Genomic DNA, 23,733 nt, shown 5'->3' on the forward strand with positions numbered 1-23,733 from the left:
AACAGTAGTAGCCATAAGAGTAAATGCCTCCTAACAGCTAGCAAGCGCTCCTAGTTAGTGTCATGGTGTGTATCCCTGCCTGTCATGCGGGAAACTGGGGTTTGATTACCGACGGGGAGACAGGTAGCTTTTTTACAATCAGATTCCAATCTCTAATGCTGTGTGTGAGAGATTACATAACTTTCCTTTTCTCACATTTTCTGACGACTATTCCAAATGGGCGCCCTGTCAACTCCTAATACTTTTCAAAAACCTGCCTGCATGTTTGATTATTTTCATTTTTAAAAAGTTCAATATTGATCATAACTAAAGAAATTAATGATCACGAACAAAAAAAAGGGCTGAAGATGCGAGTCACTCTTGAATCAGAGCTGGGTGACACGGGCTTCTGTTCTGATATGGTTGTACGAGAAGCAAGAGGAATCTCTTCTCTCCTATGGAGCATGAGCTGAATCAGGAGTGAGACATTTCGCGTGTTCGTGCATATGTCAACGCATTAACCTACATCGTAAAACTAAAACTAAATTAAAAACTAACATTAAGTTATCAGAGACATTAAATTATATACAAACAAGAGACAGGCAAAGTAATAATTCTACAGTAAGTGTCCTAACTAATTGAAATGACCAAACTAATTGAAATGGTCTGATTCAGAGCCTGTGCAGTTTGTGCTAAGTAGAACGACACCAGTACTGAACCCTCAGCACCGCACTGAGCACAAGTTGAGCTGCTCTCCATCTTTGCTACCCACGGGATTTCATTCCAATGGAGCTCAGAGAAGGAGCTGATCTCCAGACAGTAGTGTTAAGTTGTCTGCAGCCTCATGCGAATTTCGACAATTTACCCAAAGTGTTTTCTATAGCTTTAAGGTGCAGTTAATTTATATAAAGGAAGGTAAATCGTTTTAACGCAACAAAAGCCAGGCAGGAGTCAAACATACAATTTCCTGATCTGAAGTCAGATGCGTTATCCATTATGCCATTGGTCTTACATCGCTCAATTGCACCATAGTGACCTCAGTGCCACTAATAGTAATACATACTATATTTCTGATTGAGCGCTGAGTGCAAAGGTTGAATAAGCTTTGCTCCTGCCATCGATTCGGCGTGAAAAAACACAGCATTAAAGTTTCACAGACAAATGCAGCATGCCGACAAAACCAATTTTAAAAACAACTATGGCACACTACGATTCGCACTAACTCTGAAAAGTGATCACGGCAGATGTTGTTCCCTGCATAACGCTGAAGGGACCAAAGAGCATTGCTGTTGGGAAGACAAAATGAGGCTTTTTTCTGCCTTGATGTTAAGCTAACAAAGACTATCTTGAAACACCTAATTCAGTCTCTCAACAGACTGTCAAGCAAAGTTTTTACCCATTGAACTCGCAATAGAAGGATGGTCTTAACCCACAAACACTTAGCAGCAGCGAAATTCAAACCTACCCCTGCGAAGAAATTGGAGCACAAACCCAGCACCTTAGACCACCCAGCCACACTCCCAACACCTTACTTTTTTCAGAGGACGCCGGGTTCAGCTCTTGGTGTCCGACGCTTGAAAACGACAGCACCTTCGTTTTCCGAGATGTTTCCTATCACTTCTTTGTCAGCTCTGAATATAGTTCTTCTTTGGAGCAGGCTTCAGACCTTATATTTAATGTATAAAGGAGGGCGCATTCCTAAACGTGTAATTCCTGTTTTAGAAATGTTTTGGGCGGTGTGTTTTATATAGTATTCTGATTGTATTCAAAATAACAGTATTCTGATTGTATTCTGTAGACCTGTGTAGCAATCGTACTGGATGTGACATGGATTCTGAAATGTTTCTTGAAAAGGTATTTAGGGTTGCTTGAATCTATAACAAAAAAAGTGACCCGAAACTTCCTACAGATGCAGCCATTCAAAATGGGTGGGGTATTTCGCGGTATAAATTTTGAGCTTTTAAATTTAAACTGTGTATTACAGCATGTTAATCATCAGTCATTAAAAATTTGGTATATTTTATGAAAGCAAGATTGCTCAGTTGGACAAAAGTACACAACCTACCTTTATCAGAAATATTTATACATCAAAGCCTTTACCGAAGATATTACTAATAGTATTAATAATGAATGACTTTGGACAAGCTGTAAACTCAAAGTATAATTTCTTTAGCACATTTGTACAAGCACTTGGAATCTGTCCAAGCCCTACTTTGTCAGGCATTCTCTTTTACTGCAACGGACATAAAAACTCCCTTGCTTTTAACAGGGCGTTTCATAATTTCTAACTACGAAAATTATTTAAACTGCGACACTTATCATTCAACCAGAGCTCAAAATATCACAAGGATCCTCAAGAGCACAGCAAAGACTGTATTAAAAGATACTTGTATCAGATACATGATAATCCAGGCTTTTTTATCAACGCTTTCTTTTCCGTATACCAGATATTATGGAACCACTTCAGAAGGATGTCAGCCAGCCAGATTCCAGGAATCGGTACTTTAAAGAAAAAATACACACCGGTATTCCATTTCTCCCTTAACATTTTAAGCATCGAAGTCTTTAACTAACATGTGAAATAGCATGTTAAAAAGTGGTAGTTTTAAGCTTTTCTGCTAATATAATATGGAATCGCGTATCTAAAGAAATTAATAACCATATGATTATATTCGTGTACTGCGACATTTCTTTGAAAAAATAGAATAGCAATATTATGGACAATTAATTGACTTTTATATTTCTAAATATCACAACATGATCGAATTTAAGTCATTTTAATAACAATGAACAGTCACCTATGCGTTACAATATAAACATTTATATTGATTTAAATCGCGTTTTGATTTAAATCGCAAACGCGGGTTTAAATATATGTGTTTTTTGATTCACAATCAGACAAATGCAACATAAATTGATATATTTATCTTCTAAGTATCTTAATAAACTTTCAGCATAGCTTTCTCCCCGTTTAGATTTATTTTTCTTGGGATCTTGGGATCAAACGTGGAAAGATTAGATTGTAATCGTTTTTATTTTTTAAATACATTTTAGAAAAGTGTAATCTATACTAAAAAGCTGTACACCACCTGCTATAAAGATACATATTGTAATACTTTTGGGCTCAGATAGGACGGACACAAGAACTCAGACTTGCGGAGTTAAATCTCAACAAAACCACAACAAATCTCAATATCTAGTATGAATTATTTGTAATACAAACCAAAAATAGCCCGCAAACTCACTCAAATTCCTCCAATTATCATAATCCTTATGCAAAACCAAACCCTCCTCCCATCCCAGTTTATCCTCTTTATCATAAACTAAATCCAGCTCAATTTTCAACATAAAGCATTACACAAAATCAATACCTCAACACTCTATACTCAACAACTATAATTCACAAACAACCAGAACATGTAACTCCACATTCCCAAATAGACCTCATTTCCATAGCCCCATCCCCTAATGCAAAACCAACATCCCTCCCCTGTTCTCTCTCCGCTGGCGTTTGTAATCGTTTTTATTTTTAAATAAATTTTAGCAAAGTCATGTATTTTTAAAATCTTAAGATTTCTATATTTATGTCTTTATTTAGTGGTTTCATTAGTGACAAAGGCTAAACTTTCTTGGAAAAATGTCTTTTATGTAAACCATGTTTGCTATTAATTCATTTAGGGCTAGAATATGTTCATTGTCTTCCACTGAAAGAAGGGTTCCTTTTGTCGTAGTCGGGTTGACATTAGAAGCTTGCCACACCCGGACTGTTACACCAACGCATTAGCATGTTAAAGCGATTTCATTGAGGAGCCTAGCTTTCTTAACTAGTAAGTAATGTACTTTTGGAGGGGGGAGGTGTCTTTTGCTGGAAATCTTGCCCCCTTCTACTTTGAAAATACCCGTGAAACCGGTTTAATTCGTCACAGCCAGCACTCTCTCAGAAAGGGGGGTTGTACTTGTTAATGTCTTAGCCGGAACACATCATTATATCTCATTTTGTATTTCTATAAAAAAATCGTTTGCCCAGCCTAACACTATTGTTGTTATTGTTTTTATCCTGTAAAGCGCTTTGAGCAGCACAGCTTTCTCACCAGTTAGATTACTTTTTGATACCATCCTTACACAAAGCAGAAACTTCTTGTATTTTCCGATGACATACAAGTGGAAAGATTACAGATTTTAATCGTCTTTTTTCTGAACCAGGGAAAATCTGATCATGTTTCTCTATAACAATAATAAAAAACTTTATTTTACATATCACCTTTAAAAGTGGCATCTCAAAGCAATACAGTAGATGGAAACCACAGATTACAAAGTAAATACCCAGACAAACGCAAACGCGTTTTTAATAAAATGCTTTTATTCATTCAGCAGAGAGAGCGTAAAACCTGGGCATAACAGCTGTTCCTTTTTCTGATCACCCGCTCTCTGGATACACGTCTCACCTGTCCTGTTCTTTGTTTTCCTAATTTGCTGATTATGCCTTCTGCGATCCACTCCTGCCCTCACACCCAAAGAAGACTATTTTAAATTGATTTGCGCGGTCCATTGTGCAATTAACACTTGTATGTGCTGTCCTTAAGGTGATATCACATAAAGGTGATATGTAAAATAATGTTTTTTTATTGTTATAGAGAAACATGATCAGATTTTCCCCGTATCAGAAAAAAAGATCTAAAGTATACTAATTTGTCACTAGTATACTTTTAATACAGTCTTTGCTGTGCTCTTGAGGATCCTTGTAATATTTCGAGCTCTGGTTGAATGATAAGTGTAGCAGTTTAAATAATTTTCGTAGTTAGATATTATGAAACGCTCTGTTAAAAGCAAGGGAGTTTTTATGTCCATTACAGTAAAAGAAAATGCCTGACAAAGCAGGGCTTGGACAGATTCCAAGTGCATTTTTGCAATTTACGTTGCATTGTGCTGCTGTAATACAGTTTAAAATAATTAAAAGTCTAAACAGTATCAGCTTTATTTATGGGTTGCAATTTAAAAAAAGTCAAAAACCGCACTCAAAATGCAATTTAGAGCTTTCTGGCAAGAGGAGACACCCAAATTAATAATGTAACATGCCACTGCATGAACAAGGTTATACTGCTATTTCCTTAGATACGCGATTAAAAAATAATTTTTATTAAATTTTTAATAAAATGTTTTTGTTCACTCATAATCTGACAATTTCAGGAAGACTAAGGAAGGACTAAGGGAATTGTCATCTGTTGTGAAAGGTCTGTGAGCTCTGTGACTTTGAGACCACTTGTTATCCCAGGTTGTTTGAATTGCCACAATTCAAATAGAGAAAAAAGAGCTGACTGACAAGATTTAAGATGTGGCTGTCAATGTTGGATTAAAAAAAACACATTGCCCGACGTTAGTTGCATTGCTTGAAAAATAATTTTATTTCGAGAGACTGGATGAGTAATTCAAGTGTTTTTTTTTAACTTCCTGAAAAACAAATAATAATTTAACTATATGTGCAAATGTTTTATGATATGTCACTGTTGTGAATGTCTGTGGAGTGTATCTTATTTGCCTGTCTGTCCTGGCTGTGCTCTCTCGCTTGCTCGCCCTCCCCTTCTCTCTCTCTCTCAATTCAAGGTGCTTTATTAGCATGACAGATTGGTACAATCAGTGTTGGGTATTTACTTTGCTTTGAGATGCCACTTTTAAAGGTGATATATAAAATCAAGGCTTTAACTTGCTTTAACTCCGCAAGTCTGAGTTCTCGTGTCTGTCCTATCCGAACCCGAAAGTATTACAATATGTATCTTTATAGCAGGTGGTGTACAACTTTTTAGTATAGATTACACTTTTCTAAAATGTATTTAAAAAAAAAAACGATTACAATCTAATCTTTCCATGTTTGATCCCAGGATCCCAAGAAAAATACATCTAAACGGGGAGAAAGCTATGCTGAAAGTTTATTAAGATACTTAGAAGACAAAGATATCAATTTATGTTGCATTTGTCTGATTGTGAATCAAAAAACACATATATTTAAACCTGCGTTTGCGATTTAAATCAAAACGCGATTTAAATCAATATAAATGTTTATATTGTAACACATAGGTGACTATTCATTGTTATTAAAATGACTTAAATTCGATCATGTTGTGATATTTAGAAATATAAATTTGTTTGGTGCGAGTGAGGTTTTATTTAATCTCTGACCCAGGGAAATGTTTTATTTTTTCAAAGAAATGTTTGTTGAAAAAAAAGTCATGACTCCAGCAGGATTCAAACACACAGCATGTGAGGTAGGAGTCAGGAGCCTAACCCACAGTGCCACCAGCAAGGTCACATACAGAGTGCTGAAAAAGCACTACAGAAACATTATCAACAGACAATGTACAGCATGTACTATTCTTGTGTTGCGGTACATGAATATAATTATATCGTTATTAATTTCTTTAGATACGCAATTCCATATTATATTCCCTTTTAATCAAATTCTAAAAGTATGCTTGTTGACTCCAGTATCACATTAGTTAAAGACTTCGAAGCTTAAAATGTTAAGGGAGAAATGGAATACTGGTGTGTATTTTTTATTTAAAGTACAGAGACCAGCCATATACTGTATGTTTATGTTCCTAAATTAATATCGTTTATGGCCTTCACACGCGTTACAGTATGCTCCTATTCTTTTTATGCTCAGGTACTAAGATTTCCCTTCAGTGGTAAAATTCCATATGAATATTCAATGCTAGAATGGGCACAGTAAAGACATTTACTGTAAATCTTTCTACGACCGACCAACGGACTACGAGTGCCCCTGTCGGTCAACCAATCACGTACCGCGGTATTTTGCGTCATCGCGCGTCACAATGCGCGACGCCGTAGCCAATTACCTCCGGTATGTGTCTGTACTGCGCACTTTGAATGGCTGCATCTGTACCTTCCAATCACTGATGTCGCTCTCCCTAAACCTTAACGTGATGTTTTGCAGATGTGCAGTGTGCCTTTACTCATGTATTAAAAACGACCTCTGTTGTCGGGCGGAGTTGAAGGAGAACTAACTGCACAGAAAAAGTATGTAACGATAAAATGTTTCTACACTTCAGAATGTCCCTTTAAATCCCTGCTCACACACGTCGGTGTGGGGAGCGGGCAGGTAGAGAGCTTTTCCAGAAACTCATGATGTTTCTCATGGGGTGTTACCTGCAGTAGTATCTCTCTCCACGCCTTTGGAAAGAAAAGAGTGGCTCCAGTGCAGGGTAAGGTCAGAACAGCTGGTCTGATTGTCTTAGAAAACAAGAAATTAAAATCAACAGGGAAATTGAACAATACAGAAATCAGAGCAGTATACAATAGGAAGCAAGCAAACAAAATGCTCAGCAAAATCGTAGTTGAGTAAATTGGTGTAAAAAAAATATTTGTAAGCAAAGGAGAGCCCGTGCTGCGTGTGAAACACATCAATAGTTCAGCATTTCTGAAACGTTTAATTGAATTGACAAAGAAATCCTCTCCTTAAACTTCAAAAAAGGATTATCTGTGGAGCCAGCAGGCGTAACACTGCAGTTGCCCGTTTCTCACAGGTGTTTGAAGTTGTGGATAACATTTAGTTAAACCTAATAACTGGTTGGGCCACCCTTAGAAGCAACAACTGCAATCAAGCATTTGCGATAACTGGCAATGAGTCTTTTACAATGCTGTGGAGGAAATTTGGCCCACTCATCTTTGCAGAATTGTTGTAATTCAGCCACTATGGAGGGTTTTCGAGCCTTAACCGCTTTTTTAAGGTCATGCCACAACATCTCAATCGGATTCAGGTCAGGACTTTGACTAGGCCACTCCAAAGTCTTCATTTTGTTTTTCTTAAGCCATTCAGAGGTGGACTTGCTGGTGTGTTTTGAACTTGAACTTGAACTTTATTGCCATATGTAACCGGTACTGGTACAATGGAATTCTTACTTACAGAAAGTCTCTCGATTGTAAAACAAGTGTAAAAAACAAGACAAAGTGCAAACAGTGCATCAAGACAATGTACAAACAAACAATAGACAATGTGCAAGTAAACATGTAGACAGTTTGAATGTAAACAATACAGACATGTAAACAATGACTGGAGATGTGCAATAGATAAGAAATCATAAAGAGGTAGATGGTGATGGTGTAGGTGTGGTCCGAGGGGGATGGCTAAATTTGTTCGCCAGTCTCACTGCTTGTGGATAGAAGCTATTGAAGAATCTAGTGTTAAGTGTCCGTATGCTCTTATATCTCTTGCCTGAGGGCAGTGGGGTGAAGAGCTCATGCCCGGGGTGGTGACTGTCCTCTGTGATGGCCAGAATTCTACCACGGCAGCGGTCCTCATAGAGCTGTTTAATCTCGTTGAGACCGCAGCCGATGATCTTCTGGGCCATATTGACCATTCTCTGTAGTGCCTTTCTTTCTCGCGAAGAGGTGTTACCGTACCACACAGTGATCCCGTTGGTGAGGATGCTCTCGATGGTGCAGCAATAGAAGTTCACCAACACATGTATTGGCATCCCCCATCACTTGAGGCACCTCAAGAAATAAAGGCGCTGCTGAGCCTTCTTCATGATAGAGTCAGTGTTCACAGTCCAGGTTAGATCTTCAGAGATGTGAATTCCCAAAAACCTAAAGCTGGTGACTGTTTCCACTTCCGTTCCATCAATACTGAGTGGGCTGTGAGTGTATGGCCTGTGTCTCCGAAAGTCCACTATTAGCTCTTTCGTTTTCTTTATGTTCAAGTCCAGGTTATTGCTATGACACCACCTAAGCAGCTGTACAACTTCATCCCTGTAAGTGGACTTGTCATCATCACTGATCAGTCCTATTATAGTGGTGTCATCGGCAAACTTAATGATGCGGTTGTTGCTGTGTCTTGCTGTGCAGTCGTGAGTAAATAGGGAGTACAACCTTGGACTCAGACAGCAGCCTTGTGGGGTTCCAGTGCTCAGGGTGAGTGGTGTTGATGTTTTATTGCCTATCCGCACCACCTGTGGTCTCTCAATAAGAAAGTCCAGCAGCCAGTTGCAGACAGAGTTGCACAGACCTAATCCCCTGAGCTTTGTCACCAGTTGACTGGGTATGATGGAATTGAATGCTGAACCGTAGTCCACAAACAGCATTCTCACATACGAGTTCTTAGTGTCCAGGTGTTCCAAGGTTGTATGCAGAGCCAGGGAGACAGCATCATCCACTGATCTGTTGTTCTGGTAGGCGAACTGCAAGGGGTCCAGGGACTCTGTGATGGAGGAGTTGATGTGTGACAACACCAGCTTCTCCAGGCATTTCATCACCACAGATGTTAATGCTACTGGGCAGTAATCATTCAGGCATGTCACTTTTGTCTTTTTGGGGGTTTGGAACAATAGTGTTTTTTTTAAAGCAGGTGGGGACCATGGACTGTGACAGGGAGGAGTTAAAGATGTCCGTAAACACAGTGGTCAGCTGGGCTGCACATGTCCTCAGGACGTGAGGTGGTATCCCATCAGGCCCTGCAGCCTTACGGATTTTCACCCTGCTCAGAGTCTTCTGCACGTCCTGCTCTGAGAGTTTCAGAACAAACTCACCCTGCACACTTGGGGTCTTCTCAGCATTGCCCGTGTTCAGAGCATCAAAGTGGGCATAGAAGTTTGCCCGCTTTGGATCATTGTCCTGCTGCAGAACCCAAGTGCGCTTCAGCTTGAGGTCACGAACAGATGGCCGGACATTCTCCTTCAGGATTTTTTGGTAGACGGCAGAATTCATGGTTCCATTTACCACAGCAAGTCTTCCAGGTCTTGAAGCAGCAAAACAGCCCCAGACCATCACACTACCACCACCATATTTTACTGTTGGTATGATGTTCCTTTTCTGAAATGCTGTGTTACTTTTACGCCAGATGTAATGGGACACACACCTTCCAACTTTTGAAACACAAAAGTTCAACTTTTGTCTCGTCAGTCCACAGAGTATTTTCCTAAAAGTCTTGGGGGTCATCAAGATGTTTTCTGGCTCATCAGTGGTTTTCGTCTTGGAATTCTGCCATGCAGGCCATTTTTGCCCAGTCTCTTTCTTATGGTGGAGTCATGAACACTGACCTTAACTGAGGAAAGTGAAGCCTGCAGTTCTTTGGATGTTGTTGTGGGGTTTTTTGTGACCTCTTGGATGAGTCTTCGCTGTGCTCTTGGGGTAATTTTGGTCTTTAGAACTGGCTTTATAAACTTTTCCAGACTGATAAATCTCAATCACTTTTTCAGACAGGGCCATGTAGGTTTAATTTTTCCCTTAATAATAAAAACCTTCATTTAAAAACTGCATTTTGTGTTTACTTGTGTTATCTTTGTCTAAGATTTCAATTTGTTTGATGATCTAAAACTTTCAGTGTGACAAACATGCAAAAAAATAAGAAATCAGGAAGGGGGCAAACACCTGTTCATACAGCTGTCTCTGTGGTGCAATGGAGAGCGCGTTGGACTTCTAGGCCTTGATAGAATGAAGTCATTCAAAGGTTGTGGGTTCGAGTCCTACCAGAGTCATATATCATTTTTATTGAACCTTTCTAAATCCTCTAGGGATTGGTGTTGATCAAGTCAAATACAGGACTTCTTAAGAGTCCACAGTTGAAAATGAACCAGCAGCCACAAGAAAGAAATTAGCACTGGACTGTGATCACATCACTCCTGCCCTGGAGTCCTTGCACTGGCTTCCTGTCAACTTCAAAATCCTCAAGCTCAGCTATAAGGCTCTCCATGGCTTGGCATCTCAGTACCTGTCTGGGTTATCACCCTACTCCCCACCTCACAACCTTCGCTCTTCTAATTGTGTTTTCCTATCTGTCCCCCAGTCCATCTGGACTACACTCTATGGGTGACAGGGCCTTCTCCTGTTTTGCCCCAAAGCTCTGGATCTTTATCCCCAAGGATATCAGTCACCTTCTCTAAACTCCTTCAAATCCAGACTCAAAACCCTCTTCTTTAGAAGAGCTTTTAATGCACTATTCTTTACCCCTCTGTTCCTACTGTATTTAATACCACCATCTATTGTCTCCTCTAACTGTGTATTCTCATCCTGCTTATCTTGTGTATTTTTTTAACTTTATTGTTGTCATTCTGTAAAGTGCTTTGAAAAGCCACCTTTAAAAGCGCTATATAATGTCAAGATTATTATTATTATTAATAATGAACAGTGCATTTAACACTGAGCACATGTGGTCCTTCTTTGCAAAGGATTGCAAAGGTTGGGAATTAGCTTTTCACTCGTGTTGTTGAAGACCGTATCCTGGCTGTGTTGCAGAAAATGTCTGGATGCCATCACCGGATCAAGGAGAGAATCAGGGTTTTGGGAAGTCTTTTTGATGCCTGACACTGTGTGTTTCCTGGTTGTAACGGGTGTCATTCTGGACCTAAACAACAGAGAACACCATTGAAATCGCTGGACTGCCTAGCGGACACTTTGTCGCCTTCTTCTGACCTGTAATTAATGTGATTCTCTGAAAACGTGGCACGTTGTATCTGTGCTATCTTTATGGAGGGTGACCACACTCATAAGGATCATAGATTCGATCACAAGCATCTAAAAACGAGAATGAGAAAATGACATCACGCTATAAGGCTGAATGGCACGAATTCTCCTGTTCCTTCTGCAGCAAATGTGAGTTTTTTTGCTTCTTAACACTGAGATAGTTGGAGATATTTGGCAGCTGTGGGATTCCAACTCAACCCTCAAAGAGACTGGAGCTTTAATCCAGCTCTAAACTAAAAACTGGGTGACTTGTAAGGGCTGGTAGGAGAGGAAAAGAATAAATGCTTCTTTTTTGGTCTTTAGCTACTAAAAGAAAGGAAAAAATATTTGATTATTATTTATTCACCAGTTGTTTTGATCAAATTATTGTAACGCAGTGCCATATTAAGGTATAATACGTACATGAACGTCATGTCTGAGTCGATGATGGCAGCTGAGTATCGCTGGAGGACAGTTCATCATGAGTGGGTAAGCCTGCATAATGAGGGAGAAGAGATCGGCCTCTCTGATGCAGTGTCCAGTGACACTAACCTTCTGTCCTACTGTTCTCTGCTAATGTAGAGGGTGAATGCTTATTTAGGTGAATGTAAGGTTTCATTCTTGTAAAATATTTCCGAGCACTTTTTTTGTTGCTGAAAATTAATCTTGTGCATTTGAATGAATTCCGATATTGTCACCTAATTCTATACATTGTTTCATCAGACTAGAACTTTTATAGGAGCTCAATTGCATTTATGAATTGCATAGTGATAGTATTTCTTTCCGTTTAAATACTTCAGTCAAAAATGTAGAGAAGGTGCTCCTGTTTTCACCATTATAAGAACTGTGATGCACCAGTAATATTTACTCTCACAAAAGTATTGTAATTGTATTGTTCTGTTCTGTAACAATCTTGAGTGACACAAACCTTCTGTTTTACTGCACTACACTTCTCCAGAGGCCAGTTCAGCACACAAGGATCCTCCGTCAAACAAACACTGCAATCGCTTGATAAAAGCCATTCCTCATCCTTTCTCTTAGTATTGGTGCAACTTTTGTATCCAAAGAAGGCGATTTGACAATGAAAGGTGCAATCATCTTAAAGAGAGTCTTCATGAAGGCATGCACAGCTTAAGGCACATGAAGCTGAATCCATGAGCTGATTGACACAAAACAATGTCACTTCACATTATCCGCAAAGCTGTTTTGCTTGTCTGACCACCTCTTCGTACTTTACAGTGAGCGCATATATTTCAGTTTCTTCTTTTGTATTTTCCTTACTATTTTACTGTCCCTTTCCCCCATGTGGAGATGTATCCACTGCCAAAACTGCTGTCTGATTATTTAAATTATCTGTAAAACTGTTACATGACTTCATCTAATTGTAAATTTATAAGACAGTCTGTGAGACATTTGTGAGAGTAGCTGAATCCCAGGGCTGGTGTGGAATCACACACAGACAGGTCTTCTGTGTGATCTGAATCCCACTGCCCAGAGCTACAGACTGGTCAAATGGTCACTATTGTAGACACGACCATCGGACAATCGGCTACAAATAATCAATATACTGATCATATTGTCACTACTGGTGTTTATTACATAAATACTATATATAAATAATAAGATAATTCCACACTCATGTGTGTTATAAAACATTTATAAACATTTTGGGAGGCTGACATACAGTAAAGAAAGTAATACTGAAGGGCTGGAAGTCCTGGAAAGCGTTAATAGAACCTTCTTGCTTTCGACCTGGAACAGAGTCCACAACTGCCAGATCAGTGACCCCTGAGCCCAGTTCACAGAGAGGAGAACCAGGGGCTTTTCTATGTCTCTAAGAGGGCTGGGAGGAAGGATAAAAGGGGGAAATGTGACATGAGTCCAGGCTGTTCTGTCTGATATTGTTCATGTAGCAGCACTGATTGTCTGAATATCTTCTGGTTCTGGATTGTGAGGATAGAGAGCAGTACGGAGTTGAGATCCTGTCTGAGTGTGAGTCTGAGCAATGAATCTGACTGAGAAAAGAATAATGATTTTTTATTCTGCCTGAGAATTTTCCTGAGAATTTTTCCTGATAATTTTTCTTCTTTTCCAAGTGGTGTTACATCCCCTTCAGATACTCTACACAGACTGCCAGAGAGAAGAGGAGAGAGAGATGGACAGATAAGAGCACACACAGCAAGAGACACATACGTCTTGATTTACTTTGAAGCAAGTGTTCATTTCTTTTCAGGAACAAGTTGTTTTTGAACTTCAAGAAATTCATACAACTTCTGAAAGATAAAATACAAATCTTGCTTCTCAGGACAGAAGAAATGCTGCAAAAAAATGCCAGTGATTTGTGAAAAGCAACGGGAATGTGTCCCTCTGCAGCTGTTAAACAAAGGGCTGGTGGGTCAAACGCACTCAGGGACGTGCTTCAGATTGTGATGATGTAAACATAATCTCCGCTAAAAATTGAAGGGGTTTCTTCGCAAACCCTCTTGAATGTTGCAGGAAATCTTCGTGTTTTACTCGTGTGCAACTAAAACAAGTAAACAATTCAGTACCTAAGTCAATGTCCAAGAAAACCATCCTCACGTGTGGAATTTTTCTTTAACTGGCTGTTGGGAGAATTCATTTATACACCCGTTGTATCCTTAGCAAAAATATTTTAAAATTAGAACACAGATTTGTTGGAGAACGTGACAATCCTTGACAATCATTATTAAATGACCATTATAGAAATGTGCGTTGATATTTTTAATATGTACCTTAATTGTAATATATATATATAATTGCTTTGATATGGATGTTCATTTGAAGGAATTGAGGAAACTATGAAGGATCGCAGAACAACCAAAGATACATTTGGGCATCTGCTATTGGTAAAGATTAACGAATACAGTAAGTGTGAAGCTTGCACATACACGAGAGAAAAACATCAGTTTAAATTCACTTCATTAGACTGACGGTGTGTATAGCAATGGATGGTTCCGATACATCGACCTCTGGGTTATGGGCCCAGCACGCTTCTGCTGCGCCACTCTGATGACAGCTGTCGTAGTGTGATTCAACACAACTGCTCTATCTTTGCTTTCTAAAAGTGCGCCCGAGATGAAAAGTTTCAACGGCAAACACAGACGTCACTTTGAGCACTTGGTCTTTTATAGTACGAATCATCACACGCTGCTCTACATGGGCGTGTCTTCAAGATCGTTGAGAACCAAACCTTCTGCTTTCCGAGGCAACTGATTCTTTCCTTGTTAATTCACAAATCTTCAATGGGAATCAGTGAAACGAAAACCAAACACATGTACACACTCGCGTCCTAGCCTGAAAGAAAAATGATGGAAGCATTTGAGAAATAACAAGAGTAGTCTGAACAGCTCCAGTCTATCAACTGCTCTACAAAGTGATCGCTACTTCCACACCCAGTTTATAACGCTGAAAATGATTCAGGAAGCACAGCAAAGTTCAAAAAGCAGTGGTTGAAAAGCGTCTAGATACATAAAATGACAGTTTCTCAAAAGTAAAATCTTAAGCTTTTAAATATTGTCATCCATATATTTTCGTTTTTCTCTTTTTTACATAACACGCTTTCGAGAAATAGACTGTCTTGTAATGAAGGCTGCATTAGAAAATGTGTGTCTAAATTAAAATCGGGTTTATGACTTCTGCGTTTTTCAGCTTTCTTAGCGCTTGGGTCTCGATTCAGATATTGCAATGAAAGCAACAGAGGAGTAAGTTTTCCTTTTCTAAATCAAAGGTGATCTGCTCACAAGGAAGTATAAAAACTTCAGCGTTTACTTTTTGAAGACCGCAAATTGTCGAAACACTATTGCTTCATAAGCTAATAAGTAAGGTTTCTGAGCACGCATTGTATTACTAATGCTGTTATTAATAAAAAAAAGCTTAAATTCACATAATGGAATTTGGACGGCTCAAAGTAGTCTATTCCTTGTACAACTAACTTGCCCGCTGAGTAGAGTTTAAAGCAACGGCAGCAGATATAGCAGTAATAGCAACAGCGTGGTTAGAGTGTCATAATACACTCTATGAAATTATTGCGGCTTCAGATCGTTTTGTTCTGTTGAAGCTGCCTACAGGCTCTGAATTGCTGACATTGGCTGTGATCTTTTTTCAGGTTTCATGAAATTCTTCACATATTTGAAATATTTAATTCGGGTTCGCCTAATACACGGTGCAAACCGTACCTGCAGCAGAATGCTGTGGCACATGAAGCCGTTTTGTTTATCGGTTGTAAGGATTTAGGAGCGTACTACAAATCGAGCAAGCGAAAAGAAAGTTAAACAGGAGTCACTTTTTGGATTGCTAATTCATTGTGCTCTGCTCGTCTTGGTTCAAATCCTATCCTTGTCATGGTTAAGGCCTGAGACGTGTGTGTTTTTTTCTAAACGGTGTTTGCATTTGTTTCCTCTTTACTCCTGTAAACTCAGGATTTTTTTTCCTTGGTGGCAACAATACGCTTCTGTAAATGGTAAACTCTGCTTTCAAATTAGCTGCACCAGGCATTCGGATACAGAAAAACACAGGGATTTAAAATTCAGGAATATGAATGGCCAATTGCTTACAGCTAGGGTTTTTACGTTTTCTTATTTAGCGATTTGTGTATCAATCTTTTAACAATTCATTAAAATGCTAACAATATGTAAAATCAAAACAACAGCACCGTTAAATGCTGGGGAGACAGGTAGTTTTTTTTTCCATCAGATGCCAATCTCTAATGCTGTGTGTGAGAGCTTACGTACCTTTCCTTTTCTCACATTTTCTGACAACTATTCCAAAGGGGCACCCTGTCAGCTCCTAATACTTTTTAAAAGTCTGCCTGCATGTTTGATTATTGTCGTTTTATTTAGAAAAAGTTCAATATTGATCATAACTAAAGAAAATTAGGATCACGAATAAAAAAAAGGTTGAAGATGCGAGTCGCTCTTGAATCAGAGCTGGGCGACACGGGCTTCTGTTCTGATATGATTGTACGAGAAGCAGGAGGAATCTCTTCTCTCCTATGGAGCATGAGCTGAATCAGGAGTGAGACATTTCGTATGCTCGTGCATATGTTAACACATGACCTACATCGTAAAACTAAATTAAAAACTAACATTAAGTTGTCAAAGACATTCATTTATATACAAACAAGAGACAGACATAGTAATGATTCTACATTAACTTGTCCTGCACTGATCAGACTAATTGAAATGTATGAAAGCCCGTTTCCGCCAGGGAGTTACAAAACAACGCGCTATGGTATCGCAGAATTCCGACTAAGTAACTCAGAATTGCGACTTAGTAACTCACAACTCCGACTTTATATCTCACATTTGCAACTTCGAAATAACCCATATTTCATTGTCTGTCCTTTTGTTATTGTAACGGATTCGGGTTCTAGCTAGCAAGACCTGGGTTTGAGCCAATAGAGTGAGGCACGAAGTAGGGTGGGAGCGGCGAGGGCACAAGCCCTAGAACCCGAATTCGTTACAATAACAAAAGGTCAGACAATGAAATATGGGCTTTTCGAAGTCGCAAATGTGAGAGATAAAGTCAAAATTCTGAGTTTTTAGGTCGCAATTCTATGATTCTAAGTCACAATTCTGAGATACCATAGTGCGTTTTTTTTACTCCCTGGCGGAAACGGGCTTCCATAGGTTCTCGGTGCGTCGAAGCAAAAGCAATCTCTGGAAAATCAGACAAATTATCAGATAATGTCAAAAGCTGATCAGTATTTCTTTACTGGGAAGCAAAGAAATGCTTGTATTACACATTTTAATATGACATGCAATTACACATGAAAAATAGTAAAATTATTTTAATTGCGGTACGTGTTGATAGAACAGCCCCCTCGATAAAAGAAAGTGTGGACGGACGTGTCGCATGTTCCGTACTCTGTCTGACAGCGAGTTTAACACACTTTCCACGGAAATTAGAAACTAATTGAACAATAAATTAATCTGAGCAAATTTTACACGTGTGGGTGATTTAATTCTGTCGAAATTGCGTGGAACTCCTCCGCTGAGGTCAGATACACACGGGAAAATGTTCAGGCGGCTTCACGGAGTCCCGCCTCAGACTGAAATCAGGTTCTAATTAGACGCTGAGAACAATCCGGATCTCTGTATGTAATTGATTGTGTTGATTGTGTGACCAGGTGTGCGGTAACAGGTCCTGCCAGTATAAAAACCTAGTCACCGCGTTCACACTTTATGCTTTCTTGCTTCAACACAGTTTTGTGATTTACTTATTTTACTCCTGTAGCAATTGAGCGGGACGTTAATTTGGCGATGCGCTCGTTTCTCTTTATGCTGTGCCTGTGCACAGGGGCCGGGCTCCCCGCACTGGTTTCCGCCGGGCCGGCTGGCTGGGACTCTCGGGAATTGGCGCTCCAGGCCGACCTCCCGGCTCCTGAAGACGCAGCCCAGTTGGAGGATTTGAACCTGGCAGATGCGCCCTCCGAAGACCTGTCTGCAAGCGAGAACGACTCGCAGTCCTTGGCTCCCGACTTTCGCCGCCTTCCCGTGTCCAGAGACGCGTACTCGCCCTACTTCGACAAGGAGAAGATGAAGCCCGAAGCCGGCAGCCGCCCCTTACCCGCCTACATCAAGAGCGTCCTGTTTCCTCCCCAGCGAGGGCGGCAGCCGGCTCGCCCGGCCATCGGGGGCACCCGAGGAGTGGCTGTGTGGTGTGACTCCAGCAGGATGTACGTGAGGGTCAGTCGGCTCCTGTTCGGCTTCAGCTGTCGGCCATCGGAGGTGACCTTGGGCAACTGCAGCGTCAGCCGAACCACACGCAGTTCCTTCTACTTCATCTACGGGCTTCACGAGTGCGGCACCGAGCGATCGGTAAGCGGGTCTTCATCTACAGGCAGTGTATTGACGTGAGCTGTAGGGCCAGTGTCGGGGTTGCCTTTCCTGGGAATATCCCTTCCTCTGTGACCCTGCAGGTTGTCCAGGGCCGCCTGGTGTACTCCAACACTCTCCGCTATGCCCCGCCCTCCTCCAGTGCACCTGTGCATCGCTTCATTCCCTTCTCTGTGCCGGTGAAGTGCTCCTACAACAGGTAGGCAGGCCTCTGCTGCTGAGAAGCCACTAGGAAAGTGTCCAGATGCCCCTCATCCCCTCTGTTCTGCAGATTCCACTACTCCTACAAGGTTGGCTATGTCCCCACGTGGGCCAGGAGAAGGACCTTCTTCAAGGACCTGAAGAACAAACACAGCTTTGTGCTGCTCAGCACCAACTGTAAGCTCCTTGAGTGAGTGGCTCCTCCTGCCTGCAGGGGGTGCTGTGTGCAGGTGTAATGCTGCCTCTCTCTCTCCAGCCCGCTGGGTCCGGCTCTCTCCTAAGGATGAGTACTTCCTGGGTCAGCCCATGTACTTCCAGGCCACTGCCTACTTTGCCACAGCAGAGCAGAGGCTGTACATCCACTCGTGTTATGTAACGGAGAAACCAGACCAGCACTCCCAGCCCCGTTTCCCTGTGATCGACAACTTGGGGTACAGCCCCTTCTGGGAGGGGAGGTGGGCAGGAGCCCTGAGAGCCTGCAGGGGTTCATCCTTGTCCTTGTCCCCAGGTGCATGGTGGACAGCAAGGCAGATGGCTGCCTGTCCAGGTTTGTCCCCTCCAAGCAGAAGGATGTGCTCCGCTTCACAATTGATGCCTTCCTCTTCCAGAAGAAGCTGTCCAGGAAGGTACTGCTCTCAAAGGCTGCTCGGCCTTCTTGCTCTACTGATCCATGGTCTGCTTTCACATCCATGATCTAGATGTGAACCAGACTGTGGCAGCTGTAGTGCCTAGAGCTGCCAGCTTGCCTTCACTGATGGCAGAAGGTCCTTCTCTGTCCCTCTATTGGCCTTGATCCCTTAATGCTGTGACCTTCCCTCTTGCAGCATGAAGTGACTGAGCTGTACATGCACTGTGGCTCCTGCTAAAGCAACACCAGGGACCAAGTCCTGCACCTACAACAGGGAGGCTAAGAGGTACTTCTGCAAGGAGCCTGCTGAGGGTGCTCTGGGACATGCCAGGTGGAGGCCTCACCTGTCCTCCTCCTCTCCTCCAGGTGGGAGGAGCTGTATGGTGACCATGAGGTCTGTGCTGTGAGTCCAGGTGTGCTGGCAGTCGGAATGAAGGTGGGTCTGGTTCTCTATCCCTTGTGGATGCATCTCTGCCCAAGAGACAACCATGCTTGGACAACTGAGGAATGATCCCGTGCTGGACAAAGGGACTGTTTAGATGAGTAGACTGTGGGTCTCTGGGTATAGCGGATCCCTCACTCCTGGGTGCTGCTTGTCCACAGGTACCAGGAGCCTGGTGACCAGCAGTCGGGTGGCTGTGGCACCAGTAGAAGCTCCTCTGGATGTGGGAGCTGACTGGACTGAGGATGAGGAAGGAGACCCTCGGAGCTCCAGTGAAGATGCTGAGAGCACCAGTGAGGATATGGAGGGAGCAGAGGACTTTGGAGATGTTGGCCAGTGGACAGGTAGGGTCTGGCAGGAGGAGCTCCTGTAGGGGTGGTGTCCTGCAGTGTAGCTGGATTGTTCTCCTTCCTCCCCAGGTGCCTGAATGAAGGCTCCAGCCTGGCCCTTGTGACTCTCCTGCCTCCACTTGCCTTGTAATGGCAACATCTCAATAAAGCTGTGAAAGACCCTTCTGCCTGCCCTTGTTTCTTTGTGGTTTATAGGTTTGAATGGGAATTCAAGGGAAGTATTTGTGGGGGTTCCCCTTTCAAGAATGGTTCCCGTATTGCTGCCAATGAGGACTGAAAATGGCTGGAGTAATAAAGCGTTGTACTGGGGGAAGATAGCCGCACTATTCCTTTGGCAGGTCATTGTGACTTTTTTTACTGGGGGAGAGACAGAGGTGTTCAATATACTGGCAGTCCTCCTGTTTCCTAGAGGGGTAGTGCTTATGGAGTGTCAGTTGCTACTGTAGTGCCCGGTAAGAGTGAGATCTGATGTCCTATTCTAGGCTGCACAAACTGACTAAAAGAAACACAAGGAAGGGATTATCAACAGGGGCTTGGTGTAAAGTAGGCCTTCCCTTCCTTAGCAGAGGAACAATTCTGGTGCCCAAACATCAGTGAATAAAGGTACAGTTAGAATCTTGGAGGTCTTGTCTTATGGGTGTTGGTTTCACAGTATTGGACAGTCACGGGAAGTATTCAGATTGAAACTGGAGATCCCAGTACTTGATCCGGAAGACAGGTGTTCACAACCACCTCTACCAGCAGCACAGACTGTGTAGATTGAGACTGAACGCTTACTACACAAAGCCTCTCCACTGTTTCAGTGTCCCATGTCATGAATTTCAAGTGAATTCTAGTCTCCCGTTGTGACTACCTATAATTTGCACAAATCCTGCTGGCCCACTAACAGTTAATCTTTAGCCCTACTGCAATGCCCTATTAAAGCTTCAAGGATTTAGGCTAAACTATTTTATATAATGGTTCCAAAGGTGGCTTCGCAAAGCACTTGAAATAATTACAATAAGAATACACAGGATAAAACAATTCCAATAGACAGAGGAGACCATGGATGGTGGTACTAAGGAAAGTAGAAGCAGAGGGGTAAAGAATGGAACCAGTTCAGTAAAGGCTCTTCTACAGAACAAGGTGTTGAGTCTGAATTTGAAGGAGTTTAGGGAAGGTGACTCTGGTATCCTTGGGGTGAGAGTTCCAGAGCATGGGGGCATAACAGGAGAAGGCCTTGTCACTCATACAGTGTGGATGGGCGTGGGGGACAGTTAGGAGACCAGAATAAGAAGAGCGAAGGTTCTGAGGTGGGGAGTAGGGTGATAATAGATCAAACTGCTACTGAGGTGCAACTGAAATGTGACGGCATGTTCTACAATTTATGCAAGAAAGGGTAATGTTAGGCTTTTATGGACCGTTGGTACAACAGCAGTGCTCAAGGATTCATTTCTAATATTGAGGACAATGGGTTATATACCCATCGTTCTTACCAAAGGATCAGAGACCTTTTGCTATATAAAAAGACTCCTTTCCACCACTAATTTATACAGGTTTGGTTCATTTGGGTTTTATCAGTTAAACATTTAAGTGAAGTCATTGTCCTGCTCGCGGCCGAGCCCGACACACGGTACCGTCTGGTTTCTGTCGCTGGGCGCTCACCCTGCGGTCCATATGGGTCCTAATGGCCCAGTATATGGTAGTGCCAATTTCCCTAAGGAAACAAATACTCCACATTAGTCTGAATGCCACATTCTTCATTGGTCCCATTACATCACAGAAAAACAAAACTACTCACTCTTTAATCTCGTCTAATCCAAGACGCACCGAATATCACAGTCTTCTTTTAACACGCGTGCTGTGATTCCACTATGTAGCAGAAATGACAACCGAGGAGCCGAGAGATTATTTCAGCATTTCGCGTCAGAACGGAAAACACAAACGACTAACTTGGAATGACTTGCTTTTGACGCTTTTCAAAGCGTTCTTTGTGCACGACGACTGCGCCACCAAGCAAACTACATAAATATGAGAAAACACGCAAGAGAGTTGTCACTCAGAGTGTCGAAGGGTCGATGTATACTGGGGCTCAGTTGAAATGCAACGTCAGGACTTTTCCGAATTATGTCACACGAAGAGCGCACAGCCCTTTCCGCCCTGCCGCGTGTGTCTCGGTAACTCGCTGTGATCGTATAGTGGTCAGTACTTTGCGTTGTGGCCGCAACAACCCCGGTTCGAATCCGGGTCACGGCAGAATAGGGGCGTCTGCTTTTACTACTCGCACGAATGAAGGCAAAAAAAAGCCAATCGACGTGAACGAACGGCGCTTTACAGAGGAGTACTGCCTGACTGGATCGTTGATGAACGACAGAGGCCACTCCGACCTCTTCTCGGTTTTCTTCAATGACTTACTAAAGATCTTCTTCACATTCGCCCATGCAGGGGAAGCCAGTTACACCAAAGCAAACGCAGGAAAGTGCATTTCAAGCAGAGACCAGGAGGGACTTGTTTACACCGAGAGTGGGCGGAGAATGGAACAATGCGCCCAGCCCTGTTGCTGGAGCCGATTTTTGATGAGCTCTTGGGCTCACTAAGAGGCCCCCGCTGGATGCTAATCTTTCTGTTGTTCTTGCAGGTCCTGCGCTGCTTTTGAGCCGACAGAGCTCGACCTGGTCTGTCGGCACAGCCCAATTGCAAATGATCGGCTCCGCGTACAGAAGGAACGTGCGTTTGGTACAAGAGTGCACGAAGGCACCGGAAATACATTGGGAACAAATGACCGGTCGCTCAAGACCTCTGTGAAGTACAGGAGCGTGCAAAACGAGGCTGTTTCCGCCCAGTCTCGAACCGGGGACCTTTCGCGTGTTAGGCGAACGTGATAGCCGCTACACTACGGAAACCTGTAGGGACTGCTGCTGGTGTCTCGCTTGCGTTTCGGGCTGAGAAAGGGACGCGTCACTTTAGGCAGGTGGCGCTGGAGAGAGGAACAAAGGGCGCGATGAAACAAAATGCCAAAACCCGGGATCGAACCAGGGACCTTTAGATCTTCAGTCTAACGCTCTCCCAACTGAGCTATTTCGGCAGTGCGCAAAGCCCACAGCCACCTGCTCCAGCCTTCCTGTGTTGTGGCATGAGCGCACCAAGAGCAGCGGGAGAGTGTTGCAGGAACGTCACTCAGAAGGAAAGCCACCCAGCTGCGCCCTCTGAGCTCTGTCCAGCGCATCTTCCTCGCATGGACTCCTGCCTGCGACGGGCAGGAAACAATTAGCAAGAACAGAACGACACCCCATGGGTGTCTCATGACCGCACCTTAGGTTGTGACACGTGCAGGTGTGAGGGGTTGCCGGGCTACTTTGGAGCAGAGCTTGGGCGGAGGGGGGGCGGGAAAGCAGACAAAGAGGTGACACCTCAAGGTCTGCACGATCACAGCTCTCCGCTGCCCCAGGCTTCCGCTCGATAAGCTACTGGACACACCCGCCCCTCCTCACACAGACCGTGGAAAAGCCCCCGAGTGGGAGGGCTCGCTCTTCCTCCCAGGAGCTCTTGGACACGACGCCCAGGGCGCGGGGAGCCGCCGCCTGCAAACATGGCTCCAGGCAGGACTCCACTCCGCAGGAGCCGCAGAGCAGAGGAGATGAGGGCAGCTTAGCTCCTGTGCAGAGACCTGAGCTGTTGTTGCTGTGGATGCTGTCTTTTCTGCACTCGGGGTAGGAGTGAATGTTGAGTTGCCCTTAGAAATGAAGCAGAGCACTTCAACGGCACGGGTGTGTGTGTGTGTGCGCCCTGGTGATTCTGGGAGACAGATCGAACCTGGGCTAAAAGAGAGGGGGCTTAGCCCTCTTC

The 23,733-nt window shown here is 42.7% G+C and overlaps 1 protein-coding gene and 3 non-coding genes across 4 annotated transcripts; 2 read left to right on the top strand and 2 right to left on the bottom strand.

The window, feature by feature from the left end:
• Positions 1-18,719: 18,719 nt before the first annotated feature.
• LOC138243293 (zona pellucida sperm-binding protein 3-like) lies at positions 18,720-20,069 on the top strand. The gene is made up of 5 exons (XM_069198886.1): positions 18,720-18,919; positions 18,997-19,114; positions 19,313-19,402; positions 19,483-19,552; positions 19,720-20,069. The coding sequence occupies exons 1-3, from the start codon at positions 18,795-18,797 to the stop codon at positions 19,352-19,354; spliced, it is 285 nt and encodes a 94-aa protein (XP_069054987.1). The 5' UTR covers positions 18,720-18,794; the 3' UTR covers positions 19,355-19,402; positions 19,483-19,552; positions 19,720-20,069.
• Positions 20,070-22,071: 2,002 nt separating this feature from the next.
• trnah-gug (transfer RNA histidin (anticodon GUG)) lies at positions 22,072-22,143 on the top strand. Its single transcript has one exon. It is a non-coding gene; the product is annotated as a tRNA-His (tRNA).
• A 574-nt stretch (positions 22,144-22,717) lies between these two features.
• trnav-aac (transfer RNA valine (anticodon AAC)) lies at positions 22,718-22,790 on the bottom strand. Its single transcript has one exon. It is a non-coding gene; the product is annotated as a tRNA-Val (tRNA).
• A 109-nt stretch (positions 22,791-22,899) lies between these two features.
• On the bottom strand, positions 22,900-22,972 carry trnaf-gaa (transfer RNA phenylalanine (anticodon GAA)). Its single transcript has one exon. It is a non-coding gene; the product is annotated as a tRNA-Phe (tRNA).
• Between the last annotated feature and the right edge of the window lie 761 nt (positions 22,973-23,733).

Source organism: Lepisosteus oculatus, chromosome 14, assembly GCF_040954835.1.
Source record: "Lepisosteus oculatus isolate fLepOcu1 chromosome 14, fLepOcu1.hap2, whole genome shotgun sequence".
NCBI classification, from domain to species: domain Eukaryota; kingdom Metazoa; phylum Chordata; class Actinopteri; order Semionotiformes; family Lepisosteidae; genus Lepisosteus; species Lepisosteus oculatus.

Coding starts and splice junctions, on each gene's coding strand:
- LOC138243293 (XM_069198886.1), top strand. CDS start 18,795: ATGTACTTCCAGGCCACTGCCTACTTTGCCACAGCAGAGCAGAGGCTG. Junction 18,920..18,996: donor CCTGTGATCGACAACTTGGG/GTACAGCCCCTT, acceptor CCTTGTCCCCAG/GTGCATGGTGGACAGCAAGG. Junction 19,115..19,312: donor AGAAGAAGCTGTCCAGGAAG/GTACTGCTCTCA, acceptor TCCCTCTTGCAG/CATGAAGTGACTGAGCTGTA.